The 15065-nt window shown below is 46.5% G+C and overlaps 7 protein-coding genes across 7 annotated transcripts; 4 read left to right on the top strand and 3 right to left on the bottom strand.

Moving 5' to 3' along the window:
* Positions 1–326: 326 nt before the first annotated feature.
* On the top strand, positions 327–2705 carry V1513DRAFT_452702 (uncharacterized protein). The gene is made up of 2 exons (XM_066899153.1): positions 327–772; positions 837–2705. The coding sequence occupies exons 1-2, from the start codon at positions 628–630 to the stop codon at positions 2393–2395; spliced, it is 1704 nt and encodes a 567-aa protein (XP_066751083.1). The 5' UTR covers positions 327–627; the 3' UTR covers positions 2396–2705.
* V1513DRAFT_405537 (cyclophilin-like domain-containing protein) lies at positions 2550–4363 on the bottom strand. Its single transcript, XM_066895610.1, has 4 exons — positions 4089–4363; positions 3320–4034; positions 3115–3266; positions 2550–3061 (listed from the first exon to the last, which is right to left on the bottom strand). Exons 1-4 carry the CDS (start codon positions 4289–4291, stop codon positions 2707–2709), a joined length of 1425 nt encoding a protein of 474 aa, XP_066751082.1. The 5' UTR covers positions 4292–4363; the 3' UTR covers positions 2550–2706.
* Positions 4364–4508: 145 nt separating this feature from the next.
* V1513DRAFT_466759 (glucanotransferase domain of glycogen debranching enzyme-domain-containing protein) lies at positions 4509–9610 on the top strand. Its single transcript, XM_066900084.1, has 5 exons — positions 4509–4694; positions 4738–4980; positions 5031–7054; positions 7108–8953; positions 9005–9610. Exons 2-5 carry the CDS (start codon positions 4763–4765, stop codon positions 9357–9359), a joined length of 4443 nt encoding a protein of 1480 aa, XP_066751081.1. The 5' UTR covers positions 4509–4694; positions 4738–4762; the 3' UTR covers positions 9360–9610.
* Positions 9611–9802: 192 nt separating this feature from the next.
* V1513DRAFT_452694 (thioredoxin-like protein) lies at positions 9803–10676 on the top strand. Its single transcript, XM_066899152.1, has 5 exons — positions 9803–10024; positions 10084–10092; positions 10151–10224; positions 10282–10371; positions 10427–10676. Exons 1-5 carry the CDS (start codon positions 9954–9956, stop codon positions 10495–10497), a joined length of 315 nt encoding a protein of 104 aa, XP_066751080.1. The 5' UTR covers positions 9803–9953; the 3' UTR covers positions 10498–10676.
* On the bottom strand, positions 10386–12247 carry V1513DRAFT_257477 (chalcone-flavanone isomerase-domain-containing protein). Its single transcript, XM_066894499.1, has 2 exons — positions 11293–12247; positions 10386–11238 (listed from the first exon to the last, which is right to left on the bottom strand). Exons 1-2 carry the CDS (start codon positions 11915–11917, stop codon positions 10703–10705), a joined length of 1161 nt encoding a protein of 386 aa, XP_066751079.1. The 5' UTR covers positions 11918–12247; the 3' UTR covers positions 10386–10702.
* On the bottom strand, positions 12037–12795 carry V1513DRAFT_385072 (mitochondrial 54S ribosomal protein uL10m; the record flags this gene model as incomplete). Its single annotated transcript, XM_066895197.1, has 1 exon — positions 12037–12795. The coding sequence occupies one exon, from the start codon at positions 12793–12795 to the stop codon at positions 12037–12039; it is 759 nt and encodes a 252-aa protein (XP_066751078.1).
* A 286-nt stretch (positions 12796–13081) lies between these two features.
* V1513DRAFT_481327 (glycosyl transferase family, a/b domain-containing protein) lies at positions 13082–14858 on the top strand. The gene is made up of 2 exons (XM_066900355.1): positions 13082–13580; positions 13636–14858. Exons 1-2 carry the CDS (start codon positions 13239–13241, stop codon positions 14383–14385), a joined length of 1092 nt encoding a protein of 363 aa, XP_066751077.1. The 5' UTR covers positions 13082–13238; the 3' UTR covers positions 14386–14858.
* Positions 14859–15065: the final 207 nt, after the last annotated feature.

The following is a 15065-nucleotide window of genomic DNA, read 5'->3' as shown; positions in this document are numbered from 1 at the left end:
TTTCGTGTTCTTCCGTGGGATTTGCTATATTCGGTTATGGCCGGTTCTGGCAGGAACTAGGAACTTCGCGGCTGGTGGCGCGAAGACGACACAATAAATACAAAGACCCCCGTACAGTCCTGTGGAGCAAATTAAACCCATAATAGCTTAAAAAAATACGGATCTCAAATCATTCAGAATGAGTATATTGTAAATTGACAAGATAGGCGGAGAAAAAACAATCGAATATCCAGTAAAAATTGCATTGTACAATATTATTATCAACTATCGCGTTCGCCTCACCCCGATACCAGCCACGAGCCGAACGTGGCTTCCCCGGGGGCGACATCGCACCACTAAGGCAAATTTTTTCGTTAGTGAGCCAGTTGTTCTGGTTTATAATTTCGGGAACCCATTATTCCTCCCGCATATAATTCCACCATATAACGAGTATCTGTCTGTACTATTTGCCCCATATTAGCTCAATTAAGCCCATTTCCCTCGGAGTGAACATTGCCGGTTCCCAACGTTGACTTTAGTGACTCATTCGCTCACTTTTTAGATATAAAGCATTCTCGACTTTTGGCCTGAATTTGCATTTTGTGTGAGTCCCTCGCTCAGTACTTCTGCGGAAGCCGGTCACTCAAAATGCCTATGCTCAAAGATCCCTCAATCAAGTACAGGAAGTTTCCTTCCATGAACTTGCCAAATCGCCAATGGCCCTCGAAGTCTCTTGACAAGGCGCCGAGATGGTTGGCCACTGATCTCCGTGACGGAAATCAGTCTCTTCCTGGTATGTATCTACCAGCAGGCTAATTTGTCAAATGATGCGTAATACTAAGTGGCGTTGTCGTCAGATCCAATGTCTGTCTCGGAAAAGGAATTGTACTTCGCCAAGCTTGTTGAGATCGGTTACAAAGAAATCGAAGTGGCCTTCCCTTCAGCCTCTCAGATTGATTTCGACTTCACCCGCAGCGTAGTGGCCAAGGCGCCTGATGACGTGTGGATCCAGGTTTTGTCTCCGTGCCGTGAAGAATTAATTCGGAGGACCATCGAGTCGCTCAAAGACGCCAAGATGGCAATTGTTCACTTATATCTTGCCACGTCGGAGTGTTTCCGGAGGATTGTTTTCGGCATGAGCGAGGACGAGAGTGTGGAACTCGCTGTACGCTGCACCAAGCTGGTGCGGTCTCTTACTAAGGATGACCCGTCGAATGCCGGAACCGAGTGGCAATACGAGTTCTCACCGGAGACCTTCTCAGACACTTCTCCCGAGTTCGTTGTCAGAATTTGCGAGGCTGTCAAGGACGCCTGGGGACCCAGCGAGGATAACAAGATTATCTTCAACCTTCCCGCGACTGTCGAGATGTCTACCCCCAACGTGTACGCCGACCAAATCGAATATTTCTGCACTAATATCTCTGAGAGGAATAAAATCTGCGTGTCCGTCCACCCACATAACGATCGAGGATGCGCCGTTGCCGCGTCTGAGCTTGCGCAGTTGGCTGGCGCTGACAGAGTTGAAGGATGTTTGTTTGGTAATGGTGAGCGAACCGGTAATGTCGACTTAGTGACTCTTGCTCTGAATCTCTACACACAGGGTGTAAGCCCTAACGTCGACTTCTCTGATATCATATCTGTTATCAAAGTCGTCGAGCTGTGTAATAAGATTCCTGTGCCCGATCGTGCGCCATATGGAGGTCAACTCGTCGTTTCGGCCTTCTCCGGATCGCACCAGGATGCCATCAAGAAAGGCTTCAACGATCGCGAGGAGCTTGTCAAGGCTGCAACCGACAGTGGCGAGATCTCTACTTCCGACGCAGTCAAGTGGCAGCTTCCATACTTGCCGCTCGATCCGAAAGATATTGGCCGTAACTACGAAGCCGTTATTCGTGTCAACTCTCAAAGCGGAAAAGGCGGCGCGGCATGGATAATTCTCACCCAGCTGGGTTTGGATCTACCTCGTGGTCTCCAGATCGCATTCTCCAAGATAGTCCAACGCGAAGCCGAAGTTGTTGGTCGTGAGCTCAAGGGTTCCGAAATCGAGGCCTTGTTCCGGAAAGAGTACATATCGAACGGTTTTGTCCTTAAGGAATACGACATCGTCCGAGTGGACGAGCAGTCCAGAAAATTCGTTGGTTCCGTGGAGTTCGATGGTCGTGAGATAAGGCTCTCCGGGATTGGAAATGGTCCTATTTCCAGTTTCACCGACGCACTCTCAAATGGTTTTGGCGTCAAGGTCGAGGTCTGGGATTACAAGGAGCATGCCATCGGCCAGGGTTCGAATGTGCGTGCGTCTACATTCATTGAAATCAGAGTCGATGGAAAGGAGAAGCGCTGGGGTGTCGGTATCCATGAGGATGTTGTTCAGGCTTCCATTCTTTCCATTCTTTCTTCGTTCGCAGCCTTCTTGTGACCATACCTGTGAACTTTGTACCTCTTTCCTTTTTAAATAAATTTTGGGTATACTTTCAATGGAGTGAGTGGATTGCGTGTTTGTTATTTACTGTCTTATGTTTACGACTCCATATGAATTTGGATTGTGACGAAAAATGGGGTATGTGCATTGATGTTTCTCTAAAAGTCATCACCATTGGCTAGGCTGGAATATGTATTTTAAGTTTTGAGTATGATAGATTTGTTTATCAAAAATGTGTTCAGCATATCACCACATCATGAAGACTCCCAAGTCGTCCTTGAATAAACAATCTGCACTTTCGGTTCTATTTACATGTACTTTCCAACCTCGCGCTTTCGCGTAGATACTGCACCTGATTTCGCATTAAGCACTTTCCCGGACCACGTCACAGTATCATCCAATTCTTTATTCTTTGGTATTGTCTTAGTCTCCATTCTGTTGTCGTTCGAATCTGAGTCACGATTTGGTCTGTTTTTCTCCATGTATTCTTTAAACGGATCTATGATAACGAGCACATCGCTTATGACAATGTCCTTTAGTGGCCGGTCGCTGGCATCTGTTGGCGCATTCTCCAATTTGTCCAGCACATCAATACCACCGATAACTTTACCAAATATGGTATGCTTCCTATCTAGTTGCGGCTTCGGCCTATATAACAAAAAGCTATACGAATGTTAGCCATACGATTTTGTCCGAACAATACAGCATGAACGCACAATTGTGACGTATTGGTATTCTTGCCCTTGTTCGCCATTGATAGCACACCCCGCGCATCATGCGAAAGCGGTGAATTAAATTCGTCTTCAAAAGGATTCCCCCAATAACTCTGGCCGCCTCTGCCAGTCCCCGTTGGATCGCCACCTTGTATCTACGTCATTAGAGTTATTTCTGCTCATCACCATAACAACTAACGCTGCATACCATAAAATGCTTGATATTTCGGTGAAACTTGACGTCCTTGTAGTATCCTTTCTCAGCTAACTTCACGAAATTGTACACTGTCCGAGGAGCGTATTCTGTATTCAGCTCGACATTCAAGTTTCCGAGGTTGGTCCGAATTTGCACATATCCCATCTCCTTCACACGCCGAGGTTTGAGTAAGTATTCCTCGTCTGTCAGGATCTGTCGCTCTGACTTGGTATATGGAGTTGCTGCTGTGGACGTTAAAGACATCGCTGCACGGCCGTTAGTGCTCACAGACGCGTTGAAAGGTAGTGCTGCTTTCTTTGTCGAAGATGGCGGGGAGACAGAATCTGGAGCTGGCCGTTTTAATGACTCTTCCTTCTCTGATATAAGTTTCACATCTGCGGCCTTGAATATCGTCGAATCATTTGCCACAAGCATCGGGTCTTGTAAAGTGAGAATTTCCTTTCTTGAAAATTTTTCTCCAGTAACGATATCCTGCCAATGTTTGGCCTTGATATTAAGTTGCTCGACTGTTTCCCAGGAAAATACGTTCCCAGACGTCTTAATAGTGACAATATGAGTGTTCGGCGTAAAAACTTTAAATGTCACAGGATCAATGTAATGTCCTTCTTCATCTTTTTGAAAATTTAGAGATATCAAATCGGTCATTAATATTTTCTCTCCCGTTACTGGATTCGTATTGCGCTTCTCTAGCCATCTCTCAATCTGTCTATGAACCTTTCGTTTAGCCACAGTAGCTCGCAAGACATTAAGTTATACGCACTTTTTATCAAAAATATTACCATGGACGTCACAAATCGCGGTTTCAAAAGGTTGCAGACTTAACGCACAGTAAAAGAATGGGAGGCGTCGCGCTTGTTTCGAGTGATCTGACTTGCGAGCAGAGATACCGCCAGCTCCGCTGTGTCTATCTGGGCCGCTCCATTCTGAATGTGTAATAAATAGCTTATCAGTATTTTTACCCATATTTTGAACTCCCTCAAGGTTTATTTATAAACGTCTGCTCTCGATGGCGGCGAAAATTGAAAACAATCTACTACCCGCATACTACGGCATCAGTGGCCAAGAAGGTTTTCCCGTTAATATCTGAGCCGCACGCTAAGGATGGAAAGGTATGTAGACCCGAGGTTGACAGTCGGGCCGGGCAGATAACGTGAGGGGCTGCATCACCATCTGCGTTCTAGCCACAGTCATCGGCAGTTGCAGCTCGAGCAGAAACCGTAGATAAGTTTTTATCTTTTGGTGAAGATTATAGAAGAATCTTACAGGCGTCTGATATGAGTGTCGATTTTGGTCTGTTCTTGTGGTAATTGTATGAGAGTCTTTAAGTCTTCGCCGATCCTACAATAAATGGAACCGCATCCATAAGGTACTTATTTACTGCGACTGGCATGCTGGTCCTAACGCGTTAGATTTAACACTACTCTCACAGTTACCATGGCTCTCCAAACCTATCTGCTCCCTCTGTCTGATGTTGGCGCGCCGATCCCTGTTGGCTCAGGGACATTCATCTCACTCCCGTCTCCTTATGAGAATTATATTCTGCGCTTCGAGATTTCCTCGATATCTTTAATCTCCCGAGATGGCACCTTGTGGTGTAATGTTCCACCTGACAGCAAGACTGCGTTCGACAGAGAAAAATTCTATCCACACAAGTTAGTCATATAAAGGTATATATTCCGATGCGCAGCTGACTCAAGCGCAGAATATGTGCTGGGTTTCACGCCTACTGCCATGTTGATATTACGATTCGGCGACCTGGAGCGTTTGCCTTTTACTTGACATACCTGCCAGTCAACAAGTTTCTCGCACCGTTGTCGACGACTAAGTCTGTCTCTGCACGCTACCATTTCACTGTCGCTCCGAGATTTGCGTTTGATAATGTGCCTTTGCCATTGGATGCTTTAGGTATCCAGTCTGTAGTGTCGAAATGGCTTGGGCCATTTGATACGTGGGATGAGAAGCTAGGCAAGATCAAGCGCAAGGGATACAATATGGTTCATTTCACGCCGTTGCAGCATCGAGGAGAAAGTAACTCGCCATACTCGATCTATGACCAACTAGCGTTCGACCCCGAGATTTTCAAGAATGGAGAGGAGGATATTGTTAAGTTGGTTGACACCATCCAGCACAAACATCGGCTACTCTCTATGACAGACGTTGTGTGGAACCATACAGCTAATAACTCGACTTGGCTAAGAGAACACCCCGAAGCGGGGTACAGCGTCAGGACGGCACCTCACTTACAGGCGGCTTATGAGCTTGACGATGCTCTGCTTTCGTTTTCGAGATCACTTCGATCGCTGGGCCTGCCCACAAATCTGAAATCAATCGACGACTTGCTGCAGATCATGGATGGAATCAAAGTTCATGTACTAGGTGCTCTTAGGTTGTGGGAATTTTACGTTATCGATGTGAAGACGGTTGCCAAGAAGGTAGTAGAGGCATTTTATAGCCCAAATACGCGGGAAACGCCTGCGCCAGGTAACCTATCGTTTGATGACTTGTGCACATATGTCAAAGACAGCGCTGCTCGACGATTCAATCGATTGGGCGAGCGCTTTAGAAAGACTCTTGACCATTTGGCATTTGCAGGAATTTTGAAATCGATCCTTCCCAAAGACGCCGACGAGGAGCGAGTTAGGTCGGAAACGATCAAAATTATAGATGAGATTAATTTACCGCTATATAGAGAATATGATGACGATGCCGAGGAGATCTTAGAGCAGCTCTATAATCGAATAAAGTATATACGTCTAGACGATAATGGCCCAAAGGCTGGAGAAATTACTACGAAGTCGCCACTAGCTGACACGTACTTTACTCGGATCGAAAATAACGGTGAGACTATCGGATTGGCAAACAATGGATGGATTTGGAATGGAAATCCTATGGTCGACTTTGCCAGTGCAAACTCGAAAGCATATTTACGCCGTGAAGTTATCTCTTGGGGTGATTGCGTCAAACTGAGATACGGAAGGTCACCTGAAGACTCACCATATTTGTGGGAGCACATGAGAAAATATACTGAAACGTGCGCTAAGTACTTTCACGCTTTCCGAATTGACAATTGTCACTCTACCCCGTTGCATGTGGGCGAGTACCTTTTGGATTGTGCTCGCAAAGTTCGCTCAGATCTGTATGTTGTAGCCGAACTCTTCACAGGTTCTGAAGATATGGACAAACTATTTGTCGAGCGTCTGGGAATCAACAGTCTTATCCGTGAGGCTATGCAGGCGTGGTCGGTGTCTGAACTCTCGCGACTAGTCCACAGACATGGCGGTTATCCTGTTGGCAGCTTGACAGAGGCTCGTTTGTCAAGGGACCAGGTGGTGCGATCATCTCATGTCCATGCACTGTTCATGGATTGTACGCATGACAATGAGACACCAGCGCAGAAGCGAACAGTCGAAGACACACTTCCGAATGCGGCATTGGTGGCAATGTGTGCTTGTGCGACAGGATCAGTATTGGGATACGACGAGTGTTATCCACACCTGCTGGACATCGTTAACGAAAAGAGATTATACACGTTCGACAACGGTCTTGGTGAGATCAAGAAGGTTTTGAATGATGTGCACGAACATACTGGAAAAAATGGAGCCGAAGAGATGCATGTTCATCATGAAGGCAATTTTATTACCGTCCACAGAGTCAATCAACGCAGAGGAAAGGGGTGGTTTCTGATTGCTCACACGAAATTCGACGAAGGTCATAGTGGCCAACGATGTATGTTGATGGATTCTTACATGGTTAGCAACTGATATCTAACTGGGCTATAGTGGGACCTGTGGTTCTCCAGGGCACATTCGCTAGGTCAGTTCTGTCATCGGCCTTAGTGAAGAAAGCCGAGTATAAGCATTCCGACACATCTTTAACTGGTATTCCCGTGGAAGTGGTGGACTTACAGCCACCAAAAGTCACATTCGACTCGATCCGGAACCACACAGAAATTAAGCTACCTGATCATTTCCCCCCCGGATCTATTGCGCTGATTCGTACTTGGATTCCAAGCGCTGAAGAGAGTGTTGATGATTTTGTGGCTTCTGGTGCTGTCGACGCGGTCCAGGGTCTAAACTTGATTGATCTCAACGTGATATTATATAGATGCGACGGCGAGGAGCGTGACTCCTCTGAGGGTCGCGATGGCGTATACGTGGTTCCTAATTTCGGTCCACTGGTGTATGCTGGTCTCCAGGGGTTCATGTCTCCCTTCCAGACAATTATTTCCACAAATGACCTTGCACATCCTCTATGCGAGCATTTGCGTCAAGGACAATGGGCACTTGATTACGTACGTAATCGCCTTGACAAGTATTCTGACAAGTTTCCAAATATTATACCGCTGATGGAATGGTTCGACTCACGGTTTAACGCAATTAGAAAGGTGCCACCATTCCTCCTTCCGCGGTATTTTGCGATGCTTTTGCAAACGGCTTACGAAGCTTGTCGTGCTCGTTCTATTGAGCTTCTAGGAGCTGACTTTTCAGTTTCACATAACTTCCTTCAGAGTCTTTTGATGTGCTCAATTCAGATGGTTAGTCTGGTCAACAGTACATCCTTATATCCAATGAAGCAGGTTCCTTGTATGGCCGCCGGACTACCTCACTTCAGCCGCGATTACATGCGCTGCTGGGGCCGTGATGTATTCATTTCATTGCGGGGTTTGTTGATCGTTCCTGGGCGTTACGATGAGGCGAAAGTGCATATTCTTGCGTTTGCATCCACGTTGAAGCATGGCATGATCCCAAATTTGCTAGATGCTGGTCGTCGTCCGAGATATAACTCCCGAGATTCTGTCTGGTGGTTTCTGCAAGTTATCCAAGATTATGTGACTCTGGTCCCTGGTGGAGAGACGATTTTGCATGAGCAGGTCAAGCGACGATTCCCCTTAGATGATACGTATGTCGAGTATGATGATTTAGTCGCATACAGCTACTCAACCTCGCTACTTGACATAATTCAGGAGATCTTCCAACGTCACGCCGAGGGTCTCCACTTCCGTGAGCACAACGCTGGCGTTCAGCTAGATATGCAAATGAAGGACGAGGGCTTCGATATCGATGTTTCTGTCGACTGGGAGACGGGTCTCATATTTGGAGGTAATCAATGGAACTGTGGAACGTGGATGGATAAAATGGGCGAATCTGAACGCGCGGGAAACAAGGGCTATCCGGGAACTCCTCGCGATGGTGCTGCCATTGAGATATCTGGGATGCTCAAAAGTGCATTAAGATGGATAAACCAACTCCATGAGCAAGGAATTTACCCCTATGACTCTGTCACGACTGCCGGTGGCACAAGAAATATCAAATTTAAGGATTGGGAAGCATTAGTCCAGGCTAACTTTGAGAGATGCTACTATGTGCCGTTGGATCCTGCTGCTGATGACCAGTTCGTGATAAACAAGTCATGTGTAAACAGGAGAGGTATCTACAAAGATTTGTTTAGGTCCGGGAAAGAGTATGAAGACTATGAGCTGCGTCCAAACTTTGCGGTTGCCATGACGGTTGCTCCAGAGCTGTTTGAACCTGAGAAAGCTATTGGCGCAATTGCGATTGCAGATGCAACAATTCGAGGACCAATTGGTATGCTCACGTTGGATCCTTCTGATCTTAACTACCGCCCGTGAGAATACAGTTGTTACTATTAATAGTTGCACGCTATTGACATATCTAGGTACTACGTTAATTCAGAAGATTCAACGGATTTCAAGACGGCGAAAGGTCGCAACTATCACCAAGGTCCCGAGTGGGCATGGTGTACTGGATATTTTCTCCGTGCGTTTCTGTACTTTGATCTTCTTCGTAAGACCGCTGACATTGAGCGGCTTGAAACGTTGCAACAAATTCACCTTCGTCTTCAGGACCATAGAAAATGGATTGAAGAGAGTTCGTGGGCTGGTATCGCGGAACTTACAAACAAGAACGGTGAACTATGTAATGATTCATCCCCTACACAGGCTTGGAGTGCAGCTACTCTGATTGATCTTTACAAAGATGTCCAGCTTGCGTTTAAGATTGAGATTGATTAAAAGGAGAGTTTATAATATTGCTGTGATGACAATTTGTTCGATTTGGTTATATTTTGGCGAACAAGGGCATGGCAAACATCTTGTTTATAGATTGATTTCGTTTTGCGCGTTTTGAGTTATTAGATAAATTTTAGTCTTCAGTTACTCTATGGAGAGGCGTTCACAACAGGAGGAGACATTATGAACTAATAAATACTCGGATGATAATACATGATTCCAGAGTGCCAACGGTTTGAAGGTCCCATGGTGGCAAAATATGGATCTTCATTGAGCAATGAGCTTATGATAATGCAATACGTCGGCTATCGTCGAATGTTACGTTAGGTCAAGATGCCGTTTTTGCCTCTGGCATACACGAAGACCGGTAAGCGTGTTGGCACGAATGCCCATATTGCCCTAACCCACCAACTAAGTGGCGACCCTGCTGAGACCGGCAATACTGCATATATACTTATTTTGACATACCCTCGCTTCATACTCGTCAAAAGCAATTCTTTCAGTGACATATTCAAGCTGTCGGCATCTGCTTTGCATCGTATAATTAGGATTCGTTCCTTACCAACTGCTATATCCAGGAGATATTCTGTAAAAACAATGGCGGCCAAGTATCAGACACAAGTTAAGGAGCTTGTGAGCGCGAACCCTGTCGTGGTGTTCAGCAAATCGTATGTTATCTTGAGTGTATACGGTTAATAAAATATTGCGGGATGTTAACGAAGAATAGGTGGTGCCCGTACGTCACCGTTTATCGAGACCACATTGTGCAATATACTGACTGACGTCGACGCTAGATACTGCCGACAAGCTAAGCAGACATTGGACAATGAGGATGTGGAGCACACTGACCTTGAGCTCGACCAGATCGGTGTGTATGATAATTTTTTTGGGCGATGCGTGACTAACGCACGGTTGGTTGCATTAGATGTCGGTGATGCTATCCAGAGCGCTATCTATGAGCTGACCTCTCAGCGAACTGTCCCTGCTATCTTCATTGGTGGCAATTTTGTCGGGGGTATGTGATGTTTGCAGATGTCGAAATTGTTGTTCAGGACTCATGCAAGTGACAGGAAACTCCGATCTTCAGGCTCTCAAAAGAAATGGTCAGTTGAAGGCGCTTCTGCAGCAGGCGTTTCCGTAGATATAACTTGGGAAAGTCTTTTATAGAATAAGGCTTGCCAAGGTCAGCACGACGTTGGAGTCATTTGTACAATTTTTGGAATAAATACTATCCATATTTGGTATAACTACCGGCTGCATGCGGACTAGAGGAGACCGAGATATTGTATTTGCTTAATAAGATATATACTATATTTCTTGTCATACTTTCTAGACTGTAAATGGCATCACTTCGCATCCAAGCAGCAGGCAACTGATTCCGCAAACGCAACTCGCGCCTGCTCACTGGCGGCTTGAGGTCCAGCCAGGTAATGAAGCAATAATGCATTGACAACACTTCTATCCGTAACCGCCCCCAGAACCTCCGAGTCTCTCATCTTCGGCGAATATGTGCAAATGAGAGTGCCCGTCTTATTCATGGTCATCAGCAATTCACCGTTCTTTGGCACTGAGAGCTTGCGAGAGAACAGAGATCGCAGTTGATTGATACCGACGCTAGTGTCGACGTCGCCGATGATATTATGATGAGACTTGATGCTTGCCATAACAGACCGAACGAATCCGTCACGTAGATGCCCAAAGTCCGTGTTACGAACTGGTACGATCCGGAGAGCGAAACGGATGGGTTGCTGGAGTAAGGCATCGAAGATCTCTAGGCCGAACTTGTCGTCTAGAACGATTGACCGTGCATCGAGGTCGCTGGAAATACTTTCAACTTTTTTTAATATTTCGGGAACATCGTCTTTGGCGACATAAATTCCGACTATGTAGAGTTAGCCTTCAAGTCTATTTGTGGCGGACTGGTTTCACTACCTACCAGCGTAGACATGTAACTTCAAGAACGAGACTGTACGAACACCCAAGCCTAATAGCCAAAACTCGGTTCCATCAATGGTGACTGACCGCATAAACGGATCAACTGTAGTATCAGGCTTCCATGCTTCGTCAGGAAATAGTGTCTTGAACCTAGGCTCTACTGCAATCCTAGGCTCTACTGCAATTGGGTATTCCTGCTCGATCCGTCTTTGGGACACAGCCCATTTGTAGTATGCTATCGGTCCGATTACGCAGAATATCGTTGAGACAAAGATATTTGATTTCGAGCGAGGCGACCTAACATATTCCCAGAACGTCCACGACGATGAGCTGCCTCTGGAGCTGGAGAATAAGGTGCGCTGTTGGACCTCGGCCCCGCGAAGAGTCCTCGAAACTACACGACCACGTGTTGTAGCAGCCAGCCGGAAGGGATGAGAGAAGCGGAAGAAGTACGGAGCGAAATTCATTATATATTTAATGATTATTTGATCCAGAAGATCGATCAAGACGCTTCGTCGGTCGTTCCGCGATGATTGGGAGTTCGCGGAGAAACTTACGTGATGTTTACAGAATCTACCGAATTGGATGCGAGTACTCTTCTTGTGTCTACTTGCTCGGCAATACATTATAAATGCATAGTTGATGACCGCAAGCAGCCTGATATATCTATAAAACCCTTATGAATTATTCCGTGCTCTATATACAAAACTTAGCTGCTGAGGCTGTCTAACTTTCCAGTACAAAACTAGGCTGACTCGGCGTCGTCATCTCCAGATAACTGCTTTTTCCGACCCTCGAGGGTCAAGTACAAGCTTGTCGATGCGCTGCTCAGTGTGTTGGCCAATCCAGCACCTCTCAAAACCTCCAGCACACCCAAGAGCTCGCTTCGGAGCTGATCCGATGTCCCCAAATTCTTAACCACGCCGACTTCTTCTCTGTCTAGCAGCCGCTCATCTAGCCAAGCACCGAGAAGTAGTAACCTTCCACCACTCTTCTCGACAACATCAACCACGCTCTTCAACTTCTGGGGATCGACATCATCGAACGATACGACAGCCGTGGGACCAGCCAATAGGTCCTTCACTGGATGTCTCACCCCTCTGTACATCTGCTGTGCCTCCCAACTGGCAGGATCCGGATGCGCGTTATTCCGCAAAGCGACATTAAATAAATTGACTCTCAATACCGTGAAAGTGACCCCGATTTTTTTAAATTGATTTCGAATCTGTTGCGAGTCGCTCTTCAATAAATTGTTATGCTGGACAAACACCATCAATGGCCGGTTCCTAATAATATACGCATACCGGTCGATTAGAAACGTTTTGCGGGAATCTACCGGTTTCACTGTGTTGCGAACGAAAGCTGCGGCATTGGACGTAGACTGGGAGACATTGTCGGCGAGTTGTGCGTACGCTCGCAGACTGCGTAATATGCTCGAGGGAGGGGCCTGCGGTAATGGCTGCTGCCATAGATGTGGAAGCCTTCGAATTACTAAACTCAGCATTCTTGAGTGTTGTCAGTCGACTGTGACGGACAACCGCGGCAGGTAAAAAAATTCAACTCGCAAAATCGGTGCCTCGGATGGAACTTAGGGTTAGGTCACACTTGTCGAATGTCAACGGAATCCTCCTTATGTGAGTCTTAGGCCAGGTCGGACTCGGTTGAAGTCTACTGGGTACGGAAGGCAAAATTTATTCATCCATGAACAGTAGAACGCAATATTTTACGACCGTTCAGCTAATAGGTTTGACAAGTTGGACACACCACGATCCTTTGCATGGCAAAATGGAGTTACAAACCCCTTAAGATCTGAACGACTCCATACCCTAACCCAAACTGGACATTCTACATGACTGATTAACGCTGTGAGCAATTGTCATCAATTTTTCGCAGATTTTGGTAATGAGTACATTGGCGCCTGAAATTACTGTCAGCATATGATCGAAAATGGTTTCTCCGCTTACACCATACCTGCGGACATTGACAGAAGCCAAGGCTTCACTCAGCGAAGCGGAACTGCGGCTTTGTTTCCATATCCTGTTCACAACCGACGTACCTCAAGTGCAATCTGCAGCGTTTCTTACCGCATTAAGAACACATGGGCTTGACAGGGATCCGAAGATCATTGCCGCAGCTGTTGAAGCCATGCGCGAGTTTGCGCTGACGGTTGAAGTGCCTGACCATGAATACATTGACGTGGTCGGTACCGGCGGTGATGGAAAGAACACGTTCAATGTTTCTACCACAGCTGGTTTGGTTACAGCTGGTATGGGCTTACGAATTTGCAAGGTATTTTGGTATTTTTTTCGTTGTTCGGTTATTGAATCATATCTAACAAGTGCAGCACGGAAACCGCGCGTCGACGTCTTCTTCCGGAGCAGCAGATGTATTAATGTCTCTCGGCGCATCAATACAGTCGGTGACGCCATTTACAATCGCCCAAGTCCTCAATGAGTCCCCTTTCTGCTTCTTGTTCGCCCCTGTGTACCATCCCATCATGGCCAAAATCGCACATATCCGAAAGGGCCTTGGATTCCCGACCATCTTCAATATCCTAGGTCCGCTACTGAACCCTGCGCCAATTTCTGCTAGAGTAATCGGTGTTAATGCCCCGGAATTGGGTGAAATTTTTGCTAAGACTATTATATTGCTGGACAAGAAAGCGGGTCGAACAAGTTCATGTATGATCGTTTGGGGTGAAGAGGGACTAGACGAGATTTCGCCCGCCGGAAGGACGCGGACGTGGAGGGTCTATCCCGGTTCTGACGAGGTTGTCGAAGGAACTATAGAGCCTGGTGATTTTGGTCTACGGCGACATGAACTGGACGCTGTGGCATCGGGCACGCCGCAGGAAAATTCGGAGACCGTCAAGAAGTTGGTGAATAATGAGCTGGAGGAAAGTCACCCGATTTTGGACTATGTCTTGATGAACGCAGCCGCGCTAGCTGTCGTAAGTGGAAAGACGGATTCTTGGAAGCACGGTGTTGTGCTCGCGCGGGCAAGTATCACCAGCGGAGGCGCGAAGAAGGCTTTGGAGGATTTTGTGAACGCGACGACGAAGGCAAAGAGCAGTATAGAAGCATCCACAGAGTAGCTTCACGATAGCCTCAGAGAACATCAGAGTAGCGACGAACGTAGATCATTGTGTTTTGCTGTAGTATACTATTTATGATGAGTGCATTGGGCGAGCACGCCATGTATGGGGACGTAAGAGAATAATAGATGCAATTTGAACGCACGCCTTTTGGGAGGCATCCCAGGAACCCAGTGTAATTGTACAACGACTTCAGCGGATGATATTGTAATACGGTGTATACCAAGTTTAGGTACGAATGAAATAAATAACAAAATCTTGGTTTTCTCAATTAGCTATCAAACAGTCGCCACTAAGGCGGAACGATCGCCCTTGAAGGCACTTCCCAATTTGCAACGAAGCCAAGCAAGAGCAAGGAATTTTCCAAAAATTCCCTACGCATCCGAAGACACGTAGGAGCGGTCAAGGTTAAAGTTTTCAACCAGCAAATACACAATCTCGGACGAATCCTCACTGATATGCGTAATGCCCTAGCATAAGGATAGCGAAAAAAATCTGGGTGTAAGGGGAGGCCGGCAATTTATAGTTGCCCCTGTGGCCCAGCTGCTGGCCCAAACGGCGCGAGATCATAGTAAACCCTAAGGAAATATTAGGATGTAGGGTTTTGTGAGTGTTGCGCACACCCGTGATTGGATAACTTGCTGTGGCGAAGCAAGTCGCATTTTTTCTGACCCCTCTAT

Source organism: Lipomyces chichibuensis (genome assembly GCF_038497645.1).
Source record: "Lipomyces chichibuensis strain CBS 12929 unplaced genomic scaffold V1513scaffold_50, whole genome shotgun sequence".
Classification (NCBI taxonomy): Eukaryota; Fungi; Ascomycota; class Lipomycetes; order Lipomycetales; family Lipomycetaceae; genus Lipomyces; species Lipomyces chichibuensis.
This window is presented reverse-complemented; position numbering and strand designations above follow the sequence as displayed.